At 43.3% G+C, this 19,507-nt stretch overlaps 1 protein-coding gene across 2 annotated transcripts in view; it reads left to right on the top strand.

Annotated features, from left to right (window-relative positions):
* Positions 1-760: 760 nt before the first annotated feature.
* ATF6 (activating transcription factor 6) overlaps positions 761-19,507 on the top strand; it is a 72,972-nt gene continuing 54,225 nt past the window's right edge. For both annotated transcript variants that reach the window (XM_082287479.1, XM_082287478.1), the window contains exons 1-9: positions 761-877; positions 985-1,049; positions 2,722-2,809; positions 3,126-3,220; positions 3,705-3,834; positions 4,084-4,290; positions 6,741-6,961; positions 12,288-12,473; positions 12,875-12,966. In XM_082287479.1, coding sequence (XP_082143605.1) covers positions 808-877; positions 985-1,049; positions 2,722-2,809; positions 3,126-3,220; positions 3,705-3,834; positions 4,084-4,290; positions 6,741-6,961; positions 12,288-12,473; positions 12,875-12,966 — 1,154 coding nt within the window. In that variant the 5' untranslated portion in view covers positions 761-807. The remainder of the gene's footprint in view (positions 878-984; positions 1,050-2,721; positions 2,810-3,125; positions 3,221-3,704; positions 3,835-4,083; positions 4,291-6,740; positions 6,962-12,287; positions 12,474-12,874; positions 12,967-19,507) is intronic.

Below are 19,507 nucleotides of genomic sequence, written 5' to 3'. Positions count from 1 at the left end.
AACAAGCTTGTGTCAGCGGGATCCGAATAAACACTTTTGTCTAACCAATGCCTCTTGTGTGCCTGGGGTGGGGGGGAGAAGTCTTCATTAAATAATGTGGCCAACAGGACTAGGGAAGTGATTCTTCCCCTGTACTTGGCACTGGTGAGGCCACATCTCAAGTGCTGTGTCCGGTTTGGGGACGCTCAGTTCAGGAAGGACATTGAGGTGCTGGAGCGTGTCCAGAGAAGGCACAAAGGGTGGTGAAGGAGCTGGAGCACGAGACCCCTGAGGAGCAGGTGAGGGAGCTGGTGGTGTTTATCCTGAAGGAAGCTCAGGGGTGACCTTACCACTCTCTACAACTTCCGGATCAGAGGTTGTAAGCAGGTGGGGATCGGCCTCTTCTCCCAGGCTTGTCCTTGTGATAGGACAAGGGGACACAGTCTTAAGCTGTGCCAGGAGAGGTTCAGGTTGGACATTCGGAGAAATTTCTTCAGAGAAAGGGCGACTGGGCATTGGAATGGGCTGCCCTGGGAGGTGGTGGAGTCACGCCCCTGGAAGTGTTTAAGGAAAGACGAGACGTGGAAGTCAGTGTCACGGTCTGGTTGACAGGATCATGTTGGGTCAGAGCTTGGACTCGCTCATCTCAGAGGTCTTTTACAACCGAATTGACTCTGTGACTCTCTCCAGGAACTCGGAGCACAAGCACCGTCACCAGCACCCCGCCCGGCCTCCGCCGCCCCGCCCCGCCGAGTGTCCGCCGGCAGCCGCCGTCGGGGGCGGGCCCTGGCCGGAAGCAGACGTGTGTTTCGGGAGGAAGGGGAAGCGATGGCGGCGGCCGAGGCCGAGTGGGAGCCGGCGGGGCTGCTGCCCGCCCCGGGGAGCGGCCTGGACTGGGGTGAGCGCGGCTTCGGGGGGCCGGGAGCGGGGCTGGGGCTGGGCCGGGCCGGCGCGGAGCTCTCCGGCGGGGCCGGGCTGGCGCTGAGCCCGCTCTCTCTCTCGCAGAGGCTGTGCTGGGCGAGGAGCTGAGCGAGCTGCTGGGCGCCGCGGCCCCGAGGGACGAGCCCGACGTGAGTACCGGGGATGGCGGGGATGGCGGGCGCCGGGCTCCGCGCTCTGCCCGCGGGGTGAGCCCCGGCCCGGCTCGGGCTCCCCCCGGGGCAGCCTGGCAGGAGAGCGTGGCTGCCCGGCCTTCACCCTGCGTCAGAGATATCGACCGCTTAAACACACTGCGGGCGTCACGGCCGGAGAGCGAAGCGGAGAGTGCAAAGGGGAGGGTTCAGGGTGAGCGTGTGAGGCGCCGTGGAGGAGGAGCGGTGTTGTCAGTGCCCCGGTGAAGGTGAGCCCCGCAGGGCAGCGCTGAGGGAGCGCTTGCTCAGGGCCACCTGAGAGGAGAAGGCTGGGGCTGTGCTATAGCTCCTTGCTTATTAGATGGCTTCTTGTTTACTTCTTTAATGTAAGATTTTCTCAAAAAACCTTTGCTCGCAACTTTATGCCTTAATCTCCATATTTTTCACTGTCCATTTTTTCAAACTGCTTTTCCTCTCCCAGGGCATTTGCCTCGTGGATTCTCCTCTCCCTGATCTTCCTCCTGCCTTCTCTCTGCCCACTGTGTCCTAACACCTCCAGCCCAACCCCTGGGTTATCATCCAGTGTAAACCTCAGGTTCTAAGAGCATTCCTACACGTGTGGGACCAGTCACTGGAGAAAATGTGGGAACAGACTGATTGTACAAGGGAGAGATATTCCCCATCAGCTGGTCAGCATTAGTTGTCTGGGTGAAGGCTCTTAATGCACAGCTCACATTGTGATTTTTTTAGTCATTTGTCCTTTAAATGTGCTCTGATGATCTTTCTCTTCATTCTAAGTACCAATATCTATGCAGTCTACAAGCTTTTTGAACCTCCCTTCACAAGGCAAGTTGAGAATATAAGAGTCCATCCAATTGCAGGATGGTTTTTCGGAAAATCTTTGTTGTGTAGTTGTATAAGCTGGGTGCGTGATGTTTATACTTTTCGTGCAAGTGCTCATAAAGCACCACATTTGCATCGGGAACTGAGACTTACAGATGCACAAACAAAAAATGGAGAAGAAGCCCCAATTGTTGTTTTAGAGGTCAGATGATAAATAATATGTATGAAGTGATTTTAATCTGTTTGTTTGTTTTAATTTTTGTTGGAAAAGGAAACTGGTGTCCTTGGCTTTAGATGTTGACATCAGTGTATTCAAGTATAGGGAGACCTAATACATACTGTTCATCAGGTCTTGAACAAATCAATCTTGTGTCTCTTTTCCTGCTGGTAAACTGTCCCTGTGCTGCTTTTGTTTGTAAAGCGCTTCGAGAGGTAATGGTGCAAGAGCATTAAATAGATTTTTCAAGGCAGATGAAGGACAGGATAGCACCAAGTTGCTGAAACTTGTGTTTTATGTGAGATGGTTCAATGACTGAACTTAGAATTTTGCTTTATGAATTATCAGTAAGGGTACAATAATTAGTGATGGTCTTAAACTGACCTGTCCCTTCCTACAGGCCTAAGTTTAAAAGGAGCCTTGTTTTGTGTGTTCCAGTTGAGAACTCTCCTTTAAGGACTTTCGTCTCTGCATACCTTAAGGCACCTGAAGTGATTGATAGTTATGTTGTTTGGTTGGTTTTCTGGAGCTGTGAGAATGTGAATGTAATGGCTGATGGTGTCAGTGTATCTTTCTTTTTGTCTTGTCTCTGTTTCTGAACTGTCATTTCAGGAAAATGATCTCTATAACTTTCATTTTGACTTGGATTTGATGTCTTGGGATTCGGACCTTTGGAATATTACGGGCCATGCTTATGCAGGTAATTAACCTGTATTTTGCAGGTGTTGTTCTTCCCCTCCTGTCCCACAAGGGTGAGCTCTTAAAACTCGTGTGGAACTATTTGATGCCCTACAGCCTTTTGCTCTGTGATGAGAATCATGCTGTGCTTCTGTAGGATGGGTCCAGCTGGCAAGGGCTGCCCTACAACCCAAGCTGCTCAGTACCTTTAATCTTGCTGTGTTTTCTGCTGTGCCTTGCTTCAGGAATTAAATAGCTGGTGTAGGACAGTGTGTCCTTTACTGATATCCCATTGCCAAAAACTTGTGCAGTAAAATGTCTTTACCTGCCTCTTGCAGATGCAAACGTGAAGACAGAACCCTTATCACCGGCCACTTCCAGCTGCTCGGTCCCTTCGCCATCATCTGTGGACTCTCCAGTGCAAAATGTGCCTGTATGCAAAAACCTCCCTGTAACACAGACAGCAACAGCTCTGACAAACAAAAAGCCCTGTGATTTACTTCTCTGACCCAATTCATGGCACAAGAGGAAACAGTTTATTTTCCCAACCCTTGCAAAAACCCGTCAGTGGTGTTTTCTTACCTCTTCTCTGTGACCCATTTGAATAAGAGCATGTTCAGCTCTCTTCCTCAGCTATGTTCATTAGCCATGTTGCCAAACAAAATGCCTGCTAAAGGCTTCTGAGTCTGGCAGCTGCTGGCCTCTGCCTCCTGTTGCTCTGCTGATGGGGAGAAGTACTTGTTGGGTTTTTTTTAGTGTCACCTGGTGTTGACCAGAATTAAACTGCAGAACAAAACCATTTTCCTGTTGGCTGCAGCAGCAACATAGACATGATGAAAAGCAGATGTACTCTGAACTGCTAGTAGACACTTCTCTGAGTTTCTGAAGCATTGATCTCACGTGCTTTCTGTCTGCAGGATGATGTGGACTTCAGCTGTAGCTCCCAGATGTCTCCCATCTCTCTCTACAGCAAGAGCTGCAGAAGCCCTGCATCCCCTGAAGGAGGTGGAGGGAAGAAGCCTGCTGTGAGCATCTCTTCTCGATCTGGTATGAGACACTCGTGGTTTGGCAGCTTGAGTTACTTTCATCCTATAGGTAATAAGTGTGTTGTCTTGCATCCGAATTATTAACTAACACTAGATGTCCTATCATTTATGACTTGGATATTTGATCAGATATGTTTATTTTTAACAAATATTATAAATGGGTAAAAACCCCCACATTAAAAGCCGCTTCATTATTGCTTGAATTATGTATTTTATACCTTTTGGCCCAACGCTCTTTTTTCTTTTCTAGCAAATAATTCTGCGAGGGGCCTGAAGAGGTGTGGTCAGACAGTGTCCAGGCCTTTGATACAACCCAAACCCCTTTTGCCTGCTGTGCCTGAAGCTCAGGCTAACATTGGCATCCCAGCTAAAACCATCATTATTCAGACTCTTCCCACGCTTGTGCCACTGCCAAAGAATCAGCCAGTTGTTAACATCCAGCCAGCACCTCCCAAAGGTAGGTGAATTGTCTTGACTGGGCCAGGTCTTGGTGGCGGCATTGTCTGTTTGGGATGGCTGATAGGATGAAGTTAGGTTTGGTGCATGGAAGAGGAGGAATAGGAGAAAAATGGGTCCTACGTGCTTTGCTGGAAAAGCTTTAGGTTGAGAAGATTGCTTTACTCCTCTCATCCAGTCCTGTGAGAAACAGCACTCACACGGGCATTGTGTAAAATGGAAGAGTGGATTATGTAATTCCATTATTTGGAATGGAAGACGGAGGCTGTGCCGAGCACTGGCAGCTGTGGAGATGAAACTGCTGAGTTGGAAGGATCTGTTGGGATGCTTTGCCCTGCTCTGCTTGCAATGTCAGGTGGTGCATAAGGTGATTACAGTGCTGTTCTGTCTTAACCGAAGGAAGATCCAGCAGAATCAGTTAGGATGGCTTGAAGGAAGCTGGAAAGCTTGGGAGAAGTGATACAAGCTTTTTTTTGCCCACATGAAACTCTTCCACAGGATGGTGGGAGCATGAGTTTATGGCTTGTTAGCTCACTAAATAGCATTAAAGAGAATGTTGTGAAATCTGCTAAAAATTGAGAGCCGTGTCAGAGGTTAGAAAAGCTGCTGATGTTACCAAGAGGAAAGTGACTTCCTGCCCCGTGATAATTCTTCAGTGCTACAGGTACCCTGTAACAGATTTTTGGAGTTCAAAATCCAAAGCATTGTTTCACTCTCCAGCCGAGGCAGCAGGGACACTGCTTGCCTTGCAGGAATTGTCGGCTGCAGTTGCTCGTTTCACCAGCTGATGGCCACAGTCCCTTGCGGTTGATTGCACAAGCAGTGAGGCATGGAAGGAAAATGAGACAAATTCTTAAGGGCACGTATCTAGAAATTATTGCAATGATGAAAAATTTGTCTCCATTACTAATTTCTCTTCCATCAGGGGTTCAGCCAAATCTGGAGATGCTGACATTTGTTATAACGTGCCTAAGATTGTTGGACTGCTTAAAACACAGGTCAGAACAGTCAGCATGACCTAATTCTTACTCCTTCTGATGTTCCAGCTGATAAAATACCATCTGGAATAAGGAATGCTGGGGATATGGATTTCTTTGGATATAAGTCTAATTCTCTGAAGATCATCCTCTCCTTTTCCTTGAAGAAAAGTCAGGACAGTAGTTTCTGTGAGACAGTATAGAGGAAATACTTTTGAGACAGTATTTCCATGCTTTCCATTTACTTTAACTGATGACATGTTTAGAAATTCTCTTGTGCAGCTTCCATAACAAAAACCATAAGGATCTTTTTTCATCAGTCAAAATCCCCTGTATATGACAAGTTGAACTTGAACTACCAGTTTGAAATATGCCATTATCTTCAAAGAAGAATGAGAAATTATATTTTCACGGTCCCTTTTATAAAAGCTTAAAGGAGAAAGCATGGTCTTAGAGCATCATATCCTTTATACATTAAAAAAATGTTGAAATGGTCTCAAATTCATCATTTAAGATTCTCAAATAGGGTCATACTAACTGACGATGTCTTCAAGATTGTGTCTGCAGCAAGAAAGGGTGTAGTTTTATTCCATACATAAAAGATCTTGGCGCTGGGTAAATTACTTCACTTTTCACCTTCCAGAAGGCTGGATACATGTGTAATCCATTGTTGTGCATTTTGTTTGGAATGCTCTGCTGGAATGTGCTCTTTCTGAAAGCTGCCGAGGTCATCCTGTTACAGAGGATTAGAGAGACATTAACAAAATATTACTCAAGCACCTGCTTTAGTTAAATGTAGTTGTTGGACTGAAGTTTCTTGGAAGTGACTGTTTTTAATTCCATTTCAATCTCTGTCAAAATTACCTCATTTTTCCTGCCTGCTTTTCTTTAAGCTCTATTCAGCTTGTGTATAAACTTTCTTGCATAAGACATTTTTCTAAAAAACTGGTCTTAGTGTGAATTGAAGCTTCAACGTAAGTTTTGAAAGTGTAACTTGCCTTGTTCTTTTTTGTTCATCTTCCATCTCTCTGCTAGTTTGAATTGATCTGTGTGGTATGAGTCACTTCTGTGTAGTAAGTTTTCCATCAAATACAGCAATAAAGTAGGTATAGACAAAAGGCAGAAGGAGGATTGAGGTAAGCTGGCTAAACTCCTTGAAAAAGTTGTTCAGTGTTTCAAGTATTAGCAATACTGAGTAATGTATATAACAAAGTGTTGAATTTTATTAACTTTGAATAGCTTTTGGGACAGAGCTTGGTTTATTGGATTCCTTTAATATCTGTAGTTTTGGTTTGCAAGATGGATTAAGAGTCCTGTAAACTTTAGAACTTCTTTTTTCCATTCCTGTTCTGTGGAATGTAATGGATTTGAGATAAACTGTGAGGGGCAGGAGAGGATATCAGTATGCCCCTGCAGAAAAGTGGTGTACAAATCCGTTTCATCCGTGCTGAGTGCTGCTGTTCTTGTGTTCCAGGTCAATCCATGGTGCTGCCCCAGCCTGCTGTGGTACAGCTCCAGGCTTCTGGGGTGCTTCCTGCCTCCCAGCCAGTCATTGCTGTTACTGGAGGGGCCACACCACTTCAGAACCACACGGTGAATGCGCTGCCTGCAGCTGCTGGGAGCGGCTCAGCCAGCAGCAAAATCCCGGTGACAAAGCCCTTGCTTCAGAGCAGCACCCCATCCATGGGGCTGGATGTAAGTTCTGACTCTGTGTGATAGCTGCTAACCAAGGCTTGGACACAGTTACCTGCATATGGGCCTTAATGGGATAGCCAGGTCCCTTCTGAGTCTCAGGAAAACTGCTAATAGGATTTCCAACTGTAAACAGGGAATTTAGCAGCTTGGAACAGAACAGGGAGGAACAGCTAAATATCTGCTGGCCTGCCTGGAGTTGCAGACCAGGTGTGCAAGCATAGTGGCAGAAGACGGTGCTAATAGATAATTTCCATCACTTGTCTTTTCAAGTGCAAGCTCTCAGTCGTGGAGCTCTCTTACATACAGGAAGATTTGATATATCTGATTTTTGATCAGTGCTAAATCATTTTTCTAATCTATATAATAAAAACATTTCTTTGGAAGTAGATGAACTGGAAATTTCAATGCCTAATTCTTTTTCCATACATCTTTATCTCCCCAGATTTTACTCATGATTTTTAGAAACTTCAGTTACTGAGTTCCATGTGATCCTAATCTCTTCAGGCTCCCTTTTGATCATGTATTGAATGAGTAGAAGGGGGTTAAGCTCTCAACAATTACAGTGCAAATAAATAAGTTTTTCCATAGTAGCTCACAGTAAGCAGTAGATGTAAACAGTAGCTTTTGAGATGCGTGGAGGTTTTTGTTCCCCTCTTCAGCTTTGACATCTTAACCATCTAGCAAGCTGGGTGTTAACTTGATCTAGCTCCTAGTAATCTGGAGCTGCTTTGATTGCATTGTGTTGTCCAAAGAAGACATGCTTGTGGAAAGGACCAAAGCTTCTTGTTGGTAACTTTAAAATTCTGAGTGTCATTCTCTAGTGTGGTATTCCAAGCACAGTTGTGAGCTGAGGGTCCTATCATATCTCAGTGTAAGGGAGAAAACACTGGTGAAAACACATGGAATTTTGCTGTATAGGCATCTGCTTATTAGCAGTGCAGGTCACTGTTTCCCAAAAGCAGTGGGAAGCCTGTTCAGCTTCTTTGGAGGGATGTTGCTGTATGGTTTCCTAGTGTCTGGGATTGCCACTCAAGCTTGATGGTTAACTTTTCCTCACTAATCATGTTTGTGTGTGGGCTGCATTTTATAATGAAAACATTGTGCTACAAATAGCTCAGCAGCCAGAGTACAGTGGAAACTTGATATTCAGTGTCCCAGAAGCAAACAAAGGTCTGTCAGTAGGCAGAGCAGTTAAGTGTGCTGCATTTTAAAATTATAATTCCCTGTCATGCAAAGTTAACTCAAGAGACCTGCCAGCAGTCATTGGATTTGGGACTCCCTATAAGCAGGGCTAGCATGGCATTGTCTGAATATAAGGTTTATTTGACAAAACCCCCTTATTGTCATCGTACTCCGTATCCGTGACATCAGTACTCACATGTGTAGCTGGTGTAACAAAGAGGTGTTTGATTTCAAGACTGGTGGTGTGGGTATTTCCACCCAAAGCTGTTTTAGGGAGGCAATTTTAAGACTTATGAAGTGCTGCACATCTTACCTGTGTTAGTTACAACATGAAAAAACAGTTGCAACTGCTCTTTGACACATACTGTGAAAAAGTGCTTTGAGAAAGAACAAATGCTTTGGGATTCAGCTGGTGCCAGCAGGGTTAAAACATCTCCCGGCTGCCTTGGACACTATGTGGTGCTCAGAGCTGCACAGATGGAGCTGACATTTGAGCTCTGGAACACGTGTTTTTGTTTGCTAATCTAAGCAGATGTTGCAGGATAAAAAGAAACACTGCAGGACTTTCTTTTGGGCTTAGGAGGGATAAACTGTTAGCTTAACACTCAGACATCCAGGGGATTACACTGAGATAGGCTGATGGCAAGCTGTAGGTGTGAGACCCTGGTGGCACACATGTGCAGCCTGCCAGCCGTGGGGAACTGCCAGAATACTGAAAATCTAGAAAAGATTAATTATGCAAAATACCTTCAGCATAAGTGTGGATTTCTGTTGAAGAATCCTCTTTTCTGTGCTGTACATTGTCTAATATTTGTATAACATAAACTCATTAGGCAAGTTGTGTTCTGTTGAGTTAGAGACAACAAAACGCAGAACTTCCATAAGGACAGAAAAACCTTGCGTATGCTTTGTATTCCTGCAATTAAAGATGCATCTTCAAAGACGGCAGCTTTCATAAGCTGAGATAAGAAGCCAGCAAATGCTAAGTTGAATGGTTTGTACTTTTAGCTCTTTGTTAACTTTCCCAGCACGTGTACAAACATCTCTCTGGAGTATGAGACACATTCTTACTTCTAGAAGTACAGCTTGTGTTGGAAGGGAGGTTAAATTTTGCTCAGAATTGAGTTTTCTTTGGAAGTAAATTGAGGTAGCAGTGTTTATTTGTAAAGTGCATGACTCTTTATAAAACCTCTGAGATAGAGGACAATCTGAATCTGGTTAGTGCTGTTTGAAGCAAAGGTTTGCAATGACCCTTCCAGTTCTCCTTATTTACCGCATTTTTGTGTGTATCCGTGCTAGTGGTGGTGTCATTTTCAAAGCTAGAAAGCAGAAGTTGCATCACTGATGACTGATTGTTTTTAAGGCCAATGTTCTCCCTCTATGGTCTGTGTTTCCTTAGAACCAGTAGTTGCTATCTGGAGCAGAACATCAATACAATATAACTTAAAAAGCTGGAGGCTGCAAAAGAAGTTGGCAGAGGCATTTGCTGCCTGTAATCTTGGTTCAGCACTTGCACAAAGCAATGTTGCTCAAGCAGACTGACATGATAAATTAGTTCCTCTCTCTCCTGATTATCAAAGTGCTTGAGCAGGGGGCATGTTTATCTTGATGCCAGGCCAGTTGTGTAATGCTGATGGCCATACTGCTTCCAGGTTCAGCAGTCTTGCATCACTTCACTCACACAACTCTTTCCTGCATCAGATTTAGGTGGGATCAGGTGTGCAGTTGTGGCATTCCCCAAGAAGAGCCAGGCAAGACCTGGAGGGTTTACCAAAGACCTTAAGCTGTTTACAGATTGTAAATTAAACCAAAATAACCTAGGGACACAAATACTGGATTTCATTTAAGCAAGCTTAGAAAATGAGTCAAAATGGTGTGGCACAGACTGAAATGCAGATACTGCACAAAGTACCTGAAATCAGGCTGGAAGAGCTGCTGTTCCTCACAGCATTTGGAGAACTGTGAGTAAAAGAGGGTAGTCTGGATAAATAACACATAAAATCTAGATGGCAGCATCTGAAACAGTGGCAGATGTACCTTAGGATGTACACTCTTAGTGTAGAGGCACTGCACTGGCCCTCTAACACCTTATTTTCTTCAGGGAAGCATGTAGATTTGCCAGGAGTTCCAGACACGTAATTAAAAGCTATCCTGTAATGAATAATCCTCAACAGGTCTGCAAACAAGAATGGATGTAAACAATTTGGTCTTCTCTGTTCAGCTCCATGATGCAAAACCTCTTTTTAAAAAGGGGAATGGAACTCCTTGTTTGGAATAGCACACAACTTGAGCCAAAGCTGCTGCATGAACTCATTCCTTGTTTTTTCATCTCTGAACAGTTTAAGTGATCCTGGCCCTGAATTGGTGTGTTCTGTACACTGCAGTTCTTGGCTAGCCTGAATCTTTTTTTGGTCCAGTTTTTATATGTCTGCAGAAGCTTTTTTATGTTAAATGTTGTAGTACTTAAAAAATTCAAGGCAGAGCTTAGTGTTAATGAAAATGTGTTAAATCTTTTCCTTCTCCACTCTGCTAAAGAGAGAAACTGGAGTAAGTACAAACAGCTTTGTTTTCACAGACTTTTGTTGGTGGCAGCAGACTAGACATACAATAAATGATCTTCATAAAAAGCAATTAGAATTTATAAAAAACCCAGAATGCTAATGCACTGTAATATGATTTCTTCGTCTTTGTCACCAGACTGCAGCATTATGAAGAAGAATGTTGTCTTCAGACAGCTTGTGGCCACTTTTTTTTGCAGACACCAGTGCCCTAGAACAACATATTGTCTGTGTGCAGGTAGATGCAAGGAGAGAGTTGAAAAGCTGTGGTTAAGGTTTTTTACATAGCCGGACTCAGAATCTGAGTTAGTTAATGTTACTGTTGTGTGATTATACTATTACCCTAGAATAATACTTCTGGAATAGTTCTCATCTTTTTTCTTTAATGTTCCTGCTCTGAGAGATACAGGTTACACCAGTGCATGTGGTGGTAGGTACTGAAGGATGTTCAGATCTGTGTAAGATGGATCATTCAGTTATCTGTCAGTGTAATTGTCATTAAGGCACATCCAGTTGTAGCTTAATAATGTGATGGAAGTCTTCTGTTCTTAATGAAAACGCTTGTTAATCTGTGAGGGAAAGGAAATCAACAGACTAGTGTTTAAACTTAGGATTTTAAGTAGTTTTGTATAGTTCTGCAGTATCCATCATTGTTATCCTTGTCAGCAGCAAGATGCTTTCGGTCTGGGTCGTCCCACTCGGTGCAAACCACAAAATGAGTAAGTGGTAAAAGATGATGGAGTGTTCCTGCTTGGGAAAAAATCAGTCATCAGGACTGTTGGAGGATGGGGAGAGGTTACTTTGAGCAGTCCCAGTCTGGTCTTGCAGGCTAAATGCCTGCTAGTGGTTAGAGTGAATTATGTGCTCTCCTGGAGTATATTTGCTGGTTGAGCTTCATCCTGAAGGAATCCAGTGTGTGTGCTCTCAGAGACTGTTCTGTGATGTGAAGCGAAACACATTTAGTGGGACAATCTGGAAATGTGAATCCAAGCCACACTCCTGATCTGAATGCAGAGACTGCATTTAAACTGCCAGGTAAGTCCTGAGACACATAGAATGTGCAGTCTGAGATCAGGAACACTGTTCAAAATCTCAAAAACTGTGTAGCATAGGTGGAAAAGGTACAGAAGCAGATGTAATCAGTGTGGAAATGACTTCCGTACAGAACAGACTGGAAACCCTAGAAATTTCCTGTTAGGAAAGCAGATGACTGATTGTAGCCTGTAAAATGGTGCAGGGAAAAGTGAAGGTGAAAGACATTCTTGCTGCCTTGCAGACCTGAAGATAGGTATTTTCTATCTTTGTGATTTGATTGACCAAATCAAACTCAAGTATACGTTTGGTGATCCCTGCACGTAGAACATTGAGAATGCAGAAGAAAACTGAGACTGTGCAGGACCTGTTTTTTCCTTGGGTGTACCATGATCCCGAAGTGCTTGTGTCCTGACCATTCCAGCTCATTTGAAGTAGAGTGTGGGAAACTATCTGTGCAGACCTTTGACAAAGTAAAGAAGTAGAAATTCTGCATGAAGTGGAGGCACTTTTAACTTGTGGATTGTTAACAGGCCTGTCTATTGTATGTTCAGGTCAATGTCTTGAGGCGGCAGCAACGCATGATCAAAAACCGTGAGTCAGCCTTTCAGTCACGCAAGAAAAAGAAGGAATACATGTTGGGACTCGAGGCCAGGCTGGAGGCAGCCTTGCTGGAGAATGAGAAACTCAAGAAAGAAAACAGCACGCTGAAGAGGCAGCTGGATGAAGTGGTATTAGAGGTAAGAGATTGTGATGAAAGTCTGCTTTTATATGAAAATAGTTGTTCAGGTGGAAGATGCTAGAGCAGAATTGGGGGAGTGGTGACTGGAAGACCTTTGAGGGTTTCTAGCCCAGCATCCCATTCCAAGCATGGCTTTCACCAACTGTAGGTCAGGACAGCTGACACATTATCTGGTAGACTTTTAGTTCTTCATGGTGCTTCTGAATATTTCACTGGATAGAAGCTGAATATAATGTATAAACCAAAGTTTTATTTTTAAGTAGTTCAGGAATATATTCACACATAATTAGGCAAATATAAATCTAAAAAGCTAGTATAATTTGGTGTACTTAGCCTCTGACGTACCTCTGCATATCTGTGCCCCTCTTTTACTCAATGTCTTCTGTTTTTTCTGTCTAGAACCAGAAGCTCAAAGTATCATCTCCAAAGAGAAGGACACTGTGTGTGATGGTGATACTGGCCTTTATAATGTTGAATTATGGTCCATTGAGGTAAGCTGCTTAGAAATTCCTCTTCGCCTAGCAGGTTTACTGTCCTGAGGTTTTTGTTTGAATCATTAACAACAGCCAGTGTTGTGTTTTAAAGCCTTGAGCTAGAAATCTGAAATCTGTCCTTTATTCTTCTCCTGTTTAGGGGAAGATGCATCTGTATAATGGTTCCTCTTTTGGAATCCTTCTGGCAATAAGAGCCAGATTTTGTACTTGTAATTTCTCCTGGTTTGGCATTTTTTTATTCAATGCAGCATACAGCAGTTTGTCTGCTCCATTTATACCTGCAGAGATTAAGAACTGTGTTTAGAGTCCTTTTAGGAAAAAAGTCAGACTTGGAGAGCTTATCTGCTTGTTCATACCTGTGCTAATTTCAGTAGCTATGACTTGAAGCTGCTTTAGTACTCAAAATACTCAGGAAATCCAGCTGTACATTCCATGCCTTGCAGTCCTGACCCTTAGATGTGTCCAGCTGCAATCTCCCTCATTACAGTGTAAGCCCTGTATTACTTGTCTTGTGGGTCTGGAGAAGAGGTTGTTCCCCCTCCTTGTTTAGTTGGAGTGGTAATCAGAAACCTCTCTTATTTGAACCGTTATCAGTAGGCCAGAGGAGCCAGAGAGCAGCAGGGAAAAGCTACATCACTTCCCAGACACTTTATAAAGGAATCTATGGAAGAAAGGAGAATCTTTTTACTCTAATACTTCTTGCACATACCTGTCCATTTAACTTGGCTTTGGAACATAAAGACCTTTCAGATGGAGCTGTTTGCTCTTTTAAAAGGGGATAATATTTCAGTAGGATGCCAATCAGTAGTGTCTCCATTTCTCCTCAAAATCCCAGTCAAATTAAAGGAATGGGATAAATATGGAGGAAGACTTTGTTTCCGACTGTGATAAATTTTTAGGAAGTGAGGTTTATATTTTTATTATTAGAAAATTTGCTAAAGCTGAAATGACTTCTGAAGTATTTGCACTTATTGCAAATATTGTTTATCTCAGGACATGACATACAGCTGATAATTTTGCTTCGATGTGGACAAGGTTAAGGTAGACCATTTCTTAGTGTATTTAGGGTTTATACTGTGATTTTTGACTATTAGGCAGAGACATCAGCTTCCAGATACTAAGGGATTGATTTGCAAATCCTGTCTGCATTTCAAACATTACCACTCACTTGGGAGAGACACTTGGTGAGAATTGCTAGGTCACCTTTCCAAAGCTGGGGGAAAATTTACTTGTGTCTGCTTTGCAGTGAGATGATGGAATGCATGGAACTCTTGTTAGTGATGAAAGGCTTGGAATCACAGCGAGATGGGTGGGAAGACTTTTACCACAGTGCCCTGAAGTTCCTGTGGCGTCTTCCCAACCCCCAAGAATGAGTAAGGTGTTGAGCTTGATGGCAAGGCACTGCTGTCAGAGTAGGCTGAAAGGTCGGTTGTGTTCATATCTTTGCAGCAGTCAGTAACTACAGGAATGTGACAGGGTTAACTTCTTGACATGTTTGATGTTTAATAAAGTAGATAAAGCAAAAAGAAATCCTTGGATGTCTGACTGTTCCTGGCCAGTATAGTAGCTGAGCATGCCAGTATAACTGCTGTGCCTGAACCAGGTGTTTTGCATCAGTACTGGATTTAGGCAATGAAGAGAAATGTAATTGCAAGTTTGCAAGGAATTACTCTTTCTGGTTTGTTTTTTTTTTTTTTCCCTAGCAGAATAAATGCTTGCACTGCAATTAAAATTCTAGGCTGTATCAAGGTGATGTGAATGTTTGGTTGTGCAATACTCTTCAGAATACCCAGAATGTGGGATATACAAACCATTTCTTTAGATTTCACTCCTCCCATACACATTTTCTTCTGTTTTATAAAAGTGTCACTGAATGGTAGCTCCACAAATACAGGATTGCTGTTCTGCTATGTCCTTAAGAACAGAAGCTTCTGATATATGTGCTTTTTTTCAGTCCCTGCAACTTCTTACAGAAATAAGGACTTTTTTGAGATAATACCCGTGCTAGCTTACACTTCAGCAAAAACACTCTTTTCTCCGAAATTAGCTAACTGTGGAATCCCTGATTTCTGTGCAGTGGTCAGCTGGAGGTAAATATGTTCTGAAACCTTGTGTTGCCATTTTTTCTGTGTAAGAAATCATTTCATTTGCACACCTGAATGGAGGTGTGCCAGCATTCAGGCTCAGGATGTTTTCATCCAAGCACATGAGCAGTGAATATTTTGTTACTTAAAACCAATGAACCATTGCAAAGAGAGAGTGACATCCAAAAAAAAGCAAAATCATGGGAAATTCACCCCCTAAATTCTGTAGCAGACTTTGAAATTCCCTTAGCTGGCCTTATTGTAAGATGCTTCTTAGGTTCTTGTTGGAAGTGATAGGATTCTTGGAAGACTAGGTGTAAAACGAAAGGGCAGATGTACAGGTTACCTATTTCTGTCAAATCAGAGAAAGCAGGGAAGCAGTTGGATGGTTCAGGGATGGGGATGTGAAGCTGAAGAACAGGGAGTCCTGCAAACCCTCCATGGCTTGCAGTGGATCAGTGAAGGTGCAGTGTTTGGGCCGTCCCACAGAAGAATCCCATCTGGATGGGTGGCTGAGTAGTTAGTTCTGTGTTTTCCTCTGCATTAATGGATGTGTGTTGCTCTAATAAAGACCAACACACAATTTTTTAAATTGGTCTTAAGTCTTGTTGACTGTGTGAGTGGTGAGATGTTTGTGATGTTTCATGGAGGACTCTGAGGACTGCTGTTCAGCTGTTTTAAGGTTTAAAGGGAAGCAGTCCAGGATGTGGCAGCCTTTGGCAAACAAGTTTAGCAGATAAAGTTATTCTGCTGACACATTTTTTCTTGCTGACAGATACATGTGGGGGTGATCTGTAATGTTGAACTTGGGAATTTAGGGGTGGGAGTGAAAGTCTGGGAGGGAAGCTGGCCTGGTGGCACATGAAATCTGCTTGAAAATACTGGAGGGAGAGTGCAGTCCGATCTGCTTAATTACCAACAAGCCTTTCAGAACATCCTTCAGTCTTTGACACAGCACCATGGTATCTCTAAGAAAAGAATGCAAGTCTAATTAAATATAAATTGAATGCCAGTGTGAATTGAGGATGTGAAAGTGGCTTGTGTGGAGTTAGTGGTCACTCTGCATTAGGTAGTACTGTGTTACTAAACTCTTCTGGGTTTGTTGCTGCTTTGTATTGAAAACTGAAACTTTCAGTTATTAAAAGCAGAAGTAATTTAGTAGGAATTCTATTAGTGTTTCTATTTTATCCGTTTGTTTTATGCTGGAAGAAGGGTGCTCAGGAATTTCCCATCTGTGTGTCAGTGAACTATTCTGTAATCTCTGTGAGTTGTTTGGATTTGAATTCAACATGTATAAAAACTTCTTTTTTATTATTATTATTAAAGAGTGATTGGTGAGGTGTGTGAAGGGAAAAGGGTACATTTGGGTTCAGTTCGTTGCAGAGGTCACCCCCTTGCCCCAGCCTTGCATTCCATGAGGTGCAAGGCAGGAATTGGCAACCAGCAGTGTTTGCACAAAAGGCAGTGAGCACACAGGCCTTGGCACTCAGCAGGGCTGGGAGCTGGAACCAGGGCATCTGGAGCCAGGTATCCCAGGGAGCCAGGTATCCCTGGGAGCCAGGCTCTCCTGCCTCCACCTATGCCTTCTGTGGAGCCTGCCTTGGTTGCATTCCCAGCTGGCATGGCATCCCTGAGACATGGCTGACTTCTGGCATTGACAAACATCTAATTAGCTGTGCTGGGTTTTTAGCACTTACAACATGAAATCTGGTCATTTGCAAATTATTGCAGTTCCTACATGCCTTTTTCTCCTTCTTTGATTTCCACGTTTTTGTTGGACTGTGCCTGTAGAGTAACCAGATCTGAAAATGTGTTAAACAAGCACAAACAAGGCTGAAACAAATGGAAACCAAGCACACATGTTCTAGTCTAAACAATCAGTGTATTTATTTTGGGAATATTTTTATTCTGATTCTTTTCCCTGTTCTCATTTGAATATAAATTGTCTTGTGTGTTTGGTTTGGGTTTTTTTAATGCAAATCCTACATGTGATCGTAAAATATTTGCAGGAAAATAACCCAACTAATGTGTAAAAAGCAGGGAAAGGAGAATGATCACAGAAGATGCAAAAGATAAATTTTCTGCATCTCTTCTTATGCCAGTAGCAGCAAAGCATGTAAGGCAAGTATTTGCTGGTGGCTGTAGCATTATATTTTTGACTATAAGAAGTGTTCAACTAGTTATTTTTTTCCCCATAATCAGTCTGCTTAAGCTTACATGGTGTATGTCACCTAGCAGCAGTCTTAGAGCATTTATTAGGATGTCAGCCAGCCAGAATGTGTCCTAACTACCACTTTAGATATGTAGTGGACAGAAAACAAAGAAAAATATGAAGTTGGAGAGAGGAAAGGCAGACTTGCAAAGAGATTGGAACAGGAGATTTGAGAGGGTGATGTGATACTATTTTTTTAGTATTATTATTAATTTTGTGTTTTCTTACAATTTGGCTACCTCTATATGGCTGGAACCCCTTTCAAACTGGAAAACAGACTTGGTGATATAAAGAAAGCTGTATTTCTGGAGGATGACTGAGGTGGTGATTGATGTAGCTCAGTAAATCTGCTGCTGCTTCAAAACCTCTTGTGTCCTGTTGACCTCAAGCAGCTGCACTAGAATGGCTGGCCTCTTGTGGAGACTTCATTGCAGCTCCTCTCTAGGGTGTCCTCATGGATTTTCCTCTACTTTCCAGGACTGTCCTGGAAACTGAATAATCTAGTAAAAATTTAGATCCACTGAGCAGTCTGCAAATAAAGACACTGGCCTGGCTGGCTGAGAAGTGTGATTTGTCTGCTGTTGTCATAGACTACAGCAAATGAAGAAGCAGTGGCTCTTGATTGCTGAAAGATTTAGGGTTGTGTCTCATTTCTTAAATTGGTAGCACAAACAGGAAAAAAAATCCCAGAAGTGCTAAGATTAATCATCTTTAACTAAAAATGAGGAAATTGCCCAAGGATTGTTCAGCTTGCAATCACAATGTGCCACTTGTAAGGATAAAGTAATAAACACACAAGTCTTTCACCAGATTAGCATTCCACTTAGCCTGCAGGATGCTAGTCAGCACTACTGGGGTCTGCTAAGCTTTTGGAGCATGAAGGATTTGGGCTGCTGACAGCACCATCCATTGAGCACACCTGTATTGGTGTCACCATGGTCTAGTGTCCTTACTCAAGCTGAGGAATCTTGAGTTGGTGTGTGGGAAAGCAGGATTATTCTGAGGCCTGGTGCATTCAGCAGTGCTTTTGTGAAAGTTTTCTGTTTGAGACTTTGTGCTAGACTCTGTGATTAAGGAAACAGACCCATCTTATGGCAAGCAGGAGCGTAGGGATACCTCAGTGATGGGGTGTTGGAAAGTTAGAGAAACAGAGCTGTTGTTCCCTTATAGGAAGCATTTTCTGTGTGGGCAAAGGAGCTGATCTTGTTCATGTATCATCACATGCAGCAAGTGTTGTGTTGCTGCAGAGGTGTTGGAGCTGTCTGTTGTGTGCTGGGGTTTGTCAGTGCAGATCCCACCCACAGCAGCCAGGCCAGGGTCTTGACGTGGCCTGGAGTCACCTCTGTGCTGCCCTGGCAGGTGACCCCAAGCAGTGTCCTGGTATGTTCAGAAACATCCCAAATGTCCCACTGAATAACATGTGCTAAGTAGACTAAAGCCATGTGTCTGGCACCTGCCCAAAGTGGAGGGCAGTGATTAGCAACTCAAACACAGGGTTACTTTTGCCTTACATTACTTTGTTTCCTTAGCAATTCTTCCCTTCCTCCCTCCTTTCCAGAGCAAAGTGGGGCAGGTTAGTTGGAACCACCGATGGCTTGCAGAAGGAATGGAAGAGGAACTCCCAAACTTGCAATGACTGCTTGAAGCATTTCTAAGAGATGTTCTGAGGACAGAGAACCACAGATCATGGGCTGTGAGTTTCTTTTTCTCAGTTCATCCAATCCTGGGCTTTTTTTGCCCTTTGTGAAGGATAGAAAAGGATTGGTTTTCTGCTTTTTGCAAGCCTTAAGTATAATAAACCTATATACAAATGATGACAGTCAAATGTCTTACACACTAGCGGAGAGGAGCTGGTGAAATGTGAAGAAAAAACTCTGAGATGAGTGCAAGAGGCATGAGACAGTGCCATGTTAGCCAGCTCCATGTCTTCTGTCTGCCAAGGAAAGATGAAGCCCTCTGGGTATTTTAGCAACAACAGAAGAAGCATCGGAGGACATTTGTGGCTCTTAACACTGGTAATACAGGAAACTTAATGTAACATTTGTGGCACTGAAAGAACATGTTTCAGTGCTGAGTTGAGTGTACATTTGTGTTGGAGATGGCCCAGAGACAAAAAACTGCTTCTGCAGCACACCTTTGGTCTTGTGTTGTAGTTTCTTCTTGAACAGAGAGGGAGAAATCGAGAGGAAAAGGACAGGCTGAGTAAATTGGACTTGGGTCTAGGTTCCAGACCTTTCAATAC

This window comes from Coloeus monedula (genome assembly GCF_965178545.1).
Source record: "Coloeus monedula genome assembly, chromosome: 9".
In the NCBI taxonomy this organism is placed as follows: Eukaryota; Metazoa; Chordata; class Aves; order Passeriformes; family Corvidae; genus Coloeus; species Coloeus monedula.
Note: the sequence above shows the minus strand (reverse complement) of the source record. Positions and strands in the feature narration are given on the sequence as shown.